The sequence below is a fragment of the Elephantulus edwardii genome, unplaced genomic scaffold (genome assembly GCF_000299155.1).
Source record: "Elephantulus edwardii isolate Elephantulus edwardi_28Jun2011 unplaced genomic scaffold, EleEdw1.0 scaffold00020, whole genome shotgun sequence".
Classification (NCBI taxonomy): domain Eukaryota; kingdom Metazoa; phylum Chordata; class Mammalia; order Macroscelidea; family Macroscelididae; genus Elephantulus; species Elephantulus edwardii.
In genome coordinates, this window is record NW_006399770.1 from 1,517,199 (window position 1) to 1,523,703 (window position 6,505).

General features: G+C 32.0%; 1 protein-coding gene across 2 annotated transcripts in view; it reads right to left on the reverse strand.

Moving 5' to 3' along the window:
* Nucleotides 1–6,505, reverse strand: part of FNBP1L (formin binding protein 1-like) — a 100,406-nt gene that overhangs the window by 56,713 nt on the left and 37,188 nt on the right. For both annotated transcript variants that reach the window (XM_006882411.1, XM_006882410.1), the window contains exons 2-4: nucleotides 4,430–4,483; nucleotides 3,102–3,249; nucleotides 2,112–2,174 (exon numbers count right to left, since the gene is read on the reverse strand). In XM_006882411.1, coding sequence (XP_006882473.1) covers nucleotides 2,112–2,174; nucleotides 3,102–3,167 — 129 coding nt within the window. In that variant the 5' untranslated portion in view covers nucleotides 3,168–3,249; nucleotides 4,430–4,483. The remainder of the gene's footprint in view (nucleotides 1–2,111; nucleotides 2,175–3,101; nucleotides 3,250–4,429; nucleotides 4,484–6,505) is intronic.

The following is a 6,505-nucleotide window of genomic DNA, read 5'->3' on the forward strand; positions in this document are numbered from 1 at the left end:
TAAATGTTCTGGGATTCCCATTCTTCTCAGAGTCAGCCACAGTTTGTTATGATCCACACAGTCAAACGCCTTTGCATAATCAATGAAACAAAGATAGACATTCTTTTGGTATTCTCCGCTTTCAGCTAAGATCCATCCAACATTAGCTACAATATCCCTAGTACCCCGACCCCTTCTAAACCCAGCCTGGACTTCCGGCAGTTCTCTGCTATGAAATTATGTGTGCTTCCTCCACTAACCTACACTCTTACAAATTCATGTTGTATTTACTATTCTGTCTCCAGGGTATGAATAACACATGTAAGGAATGCCTTCAAATAAATGCATTGAGCTGAAGTAATTTTTATTTCATAGCATTGTTAATACCTTAAAAAAACAACTCTCTTTTACCTATTAATGTTTCTTCTCTACTTACTACCTCTTCAACTTAACTGCCAATTGTTCTAAAGATGAGTGAGTACAAACTAACAAGACTGGTTTGTGCCAAAACCAATTTTGAGACCAATGACTCATAACTATAGGAATTTGTTATTCTGTGCAAATGAAAACACATACACACACTCTTTCTCTCTCTCAATTAGTAGGCAGATACTTGGGATGCCAGTTAAGACAATTTAAAATTTAATAAATATAAACCCTCCCTAAAAGACTTGGTGAAACTAATTAAATAAGGACATGAAAACAGATTATTAACACACCTAAGAATTCTTAATTAGCACTAAGAATTTAAATCTTGTCTCAACAATAGCTCTATAGTAAAATCTCAATTTTTATTAATTTGAAAGATGTGAGGAAGGCTGAAAACATTCAAGTGTAGTCTAAGTTTATTTCTTCTTGATCTGAAAATTTTTTCTCTAAGAACCACAGATTAAACTGATCAGTTTAACATTAAAAATTCCTTTCAGTGTGGTTTCAGGAAATAGTACCATTTCAACACCAAAAAGAATTATGTAAATAAGAAATAAACTGCCTGCCAACTCAAGAGTTCAAAAGAATATTAATCTTATCAGAAAGACCACCACTTGATAAAGCATTTTCAGTAAATAAGACAACATTGTTTATAAAAAACTAACAATACTATATTTTTATGTAAACAACACACAACATCTATGTTCCTTTGCTAATCATTTCTTGGCACCAAAGGTGTGGGTTCTTTGGGGTTTTTTTTTTTCATTATTATACTAGCTTTTTTACAATATTTAAATATATTTTTTTCCCTACCAGTTTCTCCCCATTTCCCTAACCCAATCCAAATCCCCATCAAATCCAAAAGATACTTTTGTAAGCACCACTATACCAACTTTTTTTTAACATGGTGCTGTAAAAATTTAAAATAAAATATAAAAAAATATTTAAAAAAGTATACCTCACAGGGAGAACAAATGGCAAATAAAATAGAAGGAAAATAAAGCAGTGGTATGTTATTTGAAACAATAACGTAAGACATTTAAGTAATAGAGACTATAACTTATTTTTCAAAAGACCAAATGCCACAACATTTAAGGGGTATTAGGAAATATTTTTTGAAAATTTTATAAGAAAATTATTATACTTTTATAATTTCACCTAACAGAAGCATTTCCTGCAATGGATGGCAGCTGAGTATAATATTGCAAGCACAGAATTATAGAAGGCCTGAACTAGAAGACCCATTTACTTTTCATATAATCCACTATTTCTATTTCTCATATGTTAAAATGATGTCAAAAGGAAGTAACTTCTAAAGGAAAGGGAGGAACTAGACTCAGAGCCTTATGTCTCAAAAGATTGTTCCAAAATACCTCGCTATCTCTATCCACTTTTTATGGTAACTACTGTGAAGTCACTATGAGTCACAATCAACTCAGTGACACATAGCAATAACTATGAATTCAAAAAAAGAACCTTCTTAAATGTTTGCAAACATTATAGTTGGTACATGTATAGAAAAAAACAGAAAAAACTGAAAATGACAAACTGTTCATATTCTGCATTTACATTTTACTGGCTTTTAAGGAATAAAGCCAATGACATATTTGAGAAATAATAAACTCAAACAGGTAAGAATCACAACAGACTTTAAGGACAAATCATTCTAAACTTTATGTTAATTATGAAACACTAAAACTCACATTATCCATCTGTTTCCAGCACATGTCAAGGTATTGCTGAGCTTTTCGACCTTCTTGAAGATGCTAAAGATTAAAACATCAATTAAAAAAAAACCCAACCAAATACCATTTAAGTAACAAATAAAATCTAAAGTTACTAAATAGTTTTTTGCTTTATTTTTTTCTCCAAGCACTGATTATCAACATTTAGGAAGAAACTACCAAAGCAACACTTTAAAATACGTTTGTTTTTTTTTTAAAAAAAACATATTTTATAAGAGATTACTTCAATACTGTAAGCGTAACTTTAAAACAATTATTTTCAGAAAAGTAGATGATTACTTTTAATAAGAGCTAGTAAGTATTTTCTGTCAAAGATCAAGTAATATTTTAGTTATACAATTAGTTTAGTTTAGAATTTAAACTATCATTGTCTCTGTTTCAACTATTCAACTCTGCTCTTATAATTCCAGGCAAAAGCAACCATAAGTGAAAGTATGGATCTGTTACAATAAAATTATACACAGAAATGCCCTAGCAGCCCAGTAATTAAAATATTGGCCACTAACCAAAAAGAGGTTAGAATTCATTTGTGGTTCGGGTGATCTTATCCTGTCAAGTCCACAGCCTAGGAAACTGTATGGGGCAGTTGTGCTCTGTCCTATATGGTTGCTAGGAGTAAAAATTTAATAGTACATAAGATTCAAATATCCTATAATTTTCACTCAATAAAACAGTTTAAAAAATTTCTTTCAACCATTTAAAAGCATAAAAACCATCTTAATTCATGGAATTAAGAAACAAAAAAAGGACAGTAGCCTGGATTTGGCTGTGATCTCTGCTCTTAGCCTGAAAAGGACTATAAAGTAATAAAAGTATCTTCAGACAATCTACAAATAGAATAAATTCTATGAAAAGTAGAGTTTATAATGAACATAGATTTTTTTAAAAGCAAAATAATTCTTATTTATGTAAAAACACTCAGTATCTGAATAAGATAATACAAATTACCATTTTTCTTTCTGTTTTCAGGTCATGAGCATATCTCATTAATTCACCATATACTCTGTGCGCCATTTCTTCTGCTACCACTTCTCGCTGTCCGGCATAATCATTTAGCTCGTTAAGGATGTTAAAGAAGGCTATACAGGAGGTAAACCTGACAAAAACATATTTTAAGATGGTGAAATTTCCGTTAAATTCCTTACAAATATTTTTATGAGCAATAGAATGAGCCAGATACTTCACAAATTTTAACATAACCTGATCTCAGCTGCAATCTGCATTAACATCAAATGGAAAGAATCCTACATAAAGCTCAAGCTGCACGAGTTCATATTATCTTCAAATATACTTAATTTATAAGTAAAGGGATGTTTGGGGTCAAAAAATATTAAGAATACTACCTGCAGGCTCTTTGGGCATACTTGGCCAACTGACTGGCCTGAGCTTGGGAATGAACTTGGTTGGATTCCTAGGCTTGGCAGCTGAACCTGTTGCGGCGATGATGTGCGTGCTCTCGAGGGCAGAACCTGCCAATCATACCGCTCAAATGCATCTTGATGGCTCATCTACAGAATAACTTTGCTATCAGCTCTGGACACAGCTGCCTGTATGCCTGCCCACATCCTGAATGGAAGTGAAGTACCATTATGGTTTGGCACCAAAAAGGGACAGAGGGGGCAAAAATAAGGGTAAAATATGTGTGTGAAGGGAAGGAGAGAAACAAAAAGAATCACTGTATTAAAATGTAGGTTATCTACTTTGAATACTCTAAGGAACACTTACAGTTGAAAGCTGACAATTTATATAGTAGTCTACTAACAATAAATCTTAGAATCCTAACATTTGACTACCTCACACAAGGCTTTCTCAAATATCCCTAGTTAAAACTGTTCCAAATTCCATAAAAAATTACTAATCTTTTCATGAAAACACCAATATCACACTAAAACCCTCACTCCTTTTCATTACGCCTTTAAATCAAATAGGTAGCAAAAACCCTTTACTACCTATAAAAGAAAGGATTAAGCAAAGTGGTAGTTACAATATTAAGAATGTTTTTCTTTTAGATCATTTTTCTTCTAGAGAAAAAAAAATGACTCAAAGTTCCTATCTATATCTTACTTAATCCACACCTAAACAAGTCTAGGAAGCTGCTGATGAACCCTATTAAAGTTTCAATCCTTTTAAGAGATTATCTTCCTCCTTTCATGTGATATTTTACCAAAATAAACTTAAGAATGCTAACATAGCATGATATTTTTATTACAAAATAATAAAAATATGTAAGTACTGCTGAAATTTGTAAACAGATAATAAATACATAAGTAAATTACCTTGGCTCCTCATCTTTGGATGACCGTTTGGGACAGTACTTCTTAACCAGATTTCTATAAAAAGAAAATTTTGAAAAATTTCTAATAATTGCAGATGCTTAAATATTCCATAAGTTCCCAATATTATTAAATCTAGAATTTAATTATTTAGAATAGTTAAGCATAAGATGAAGATCTACTACCACTAAGATTGCATTTATGTGATCATTAATTACATATTCAAATTAAAATATATTTTACTTAAAATACTAATAGCTGTAGGAAGAAAAGTCTGATCTTTTTTTAAAATACATGTAACAATTTGGTTGATTATGCATCAAATAAGAAGTTGCTAAAGGAAGAATAGGAAAAACAAAAATATTCAGTAAATGAAACTGTGTCACAGAGTAAGATGATGATGACTGACTATAAAATAAGAGGTCAGTCAGCATTCTTATTATAACAGTTTTAAAAAATAATTTTGTATTCTTTATTTCAGCTCCAAATTCCAGCTATATTTTTGTTTTAATTTTATTTGAGTTAAAGTTTACAAGTTACAACTTTTTTAAATAAATAATTCACACACAATTTATTTTATAACATTGAGTACAATTGACTAATACAATTAATTACAATGTCTGACAAACCTCTCATTTTTTAAAATTTCTTATTAATTATAATGAAAGTTTACAGAGATTTTGGATTTCCATTCATTCATTGTTGCACTTTCCTCCCTGCTCACCCCTCCTCCCCAATTCGTTCTTCTCTTTGAAAAGTAAAAGAAAAATTCTTTGTTATACAATTCCTCTCCCCAAGTCCACTCCACCATGCAGCCTTCATTGTGAACTCCTGTCATGACAATAATACCTAATCATCTGTACCTTTTAAACAGTTCTCTCCCTCATCTGTTTCAATGCAGCATTATACTATTTTTATATTAACATCATTACATGAATCTTACTCTTCTTTATAGGAAAAATTTATTTTCATCACAAAGCATACACTTAAATGTTTATCTAATGAAACAAAAGTTCTACTCACTATACTTTAAAGCCTCATGTTATGATAGCTTCATCTCTCATTAAGATATATGTTATACAGAGAAACAATAGTAAAAAATTAAAATCACAATTATAGTGTAGGTATTTGTGGTTAAAGTTATGAAATAAAATATATATCTTAAAAAAGGTATGTGTTATACAATCACCAACTGAAATCAAATGCTCAATATTCTGACTTGTAATTGCCTGTTGCTACAACTACATCTAATCTTGAATTTTCAGATGAGAATGAGTTCATGACATATTTGTGAAACCTGAAACAGACCAGCATATAAACTTGGAACAAGACTACCTGGGTTTTTTATCTTGACTGTATGGATAGTATTTGTGTGGCCTTGGGTAATTCACTTCATTTCTCTATGTCCCAGTTTCTTCTACAAATATTGACAGCAGAGCTACAGGGTTACTAAGAGAATTAAAGGACATAGTACTGGTAAAGTACTTACCATAGTGCTTTATGCCAGGACTATGTAAAGTATTTAGCCCATGTACCAATGAAAGTTCACAGACTATCTGTTATAAATTCACAATCAACAAATGTTGAAAGTACTTTTATGTCTGTTCAATTTATTGTTGTTCTTAAATGCCACTGAGTCAAATATGACCCATAGCAACCTTATGAACAGCTCAAAACCCTGTCCTGTCCTGTGCTATCCTTATCCCAGATACACTTATTCATCCTCAGTCACTGTTCAGCTCTCAGATGCACAGCAGGTGACTGGAAAGAACTCGGTGCACCTCAGTCTTTTCTTGTTTCTTTCACCTTAGTCTTGAAACTGACACCAATGCTCTTCCGGAATTTGAAGGTCTTTGACAACAGAATTTCCCATTATAAGATTAAACCGTTGACCATTTCAATCCTTTCTGCATCTACCAAGATGCTTCCTATTGGCCCTGTAGTGCAGATTTTTGTAATCCATAATGAAGGCTATAGTTGCTGTTATGTGCCGTCGAGTCGTTTGCAACTCATAGCGACCCTATGTACAACAGCCCTAATCCCTGCTCTATCCTGTGCCAATCGCATGGCCTCTGACAC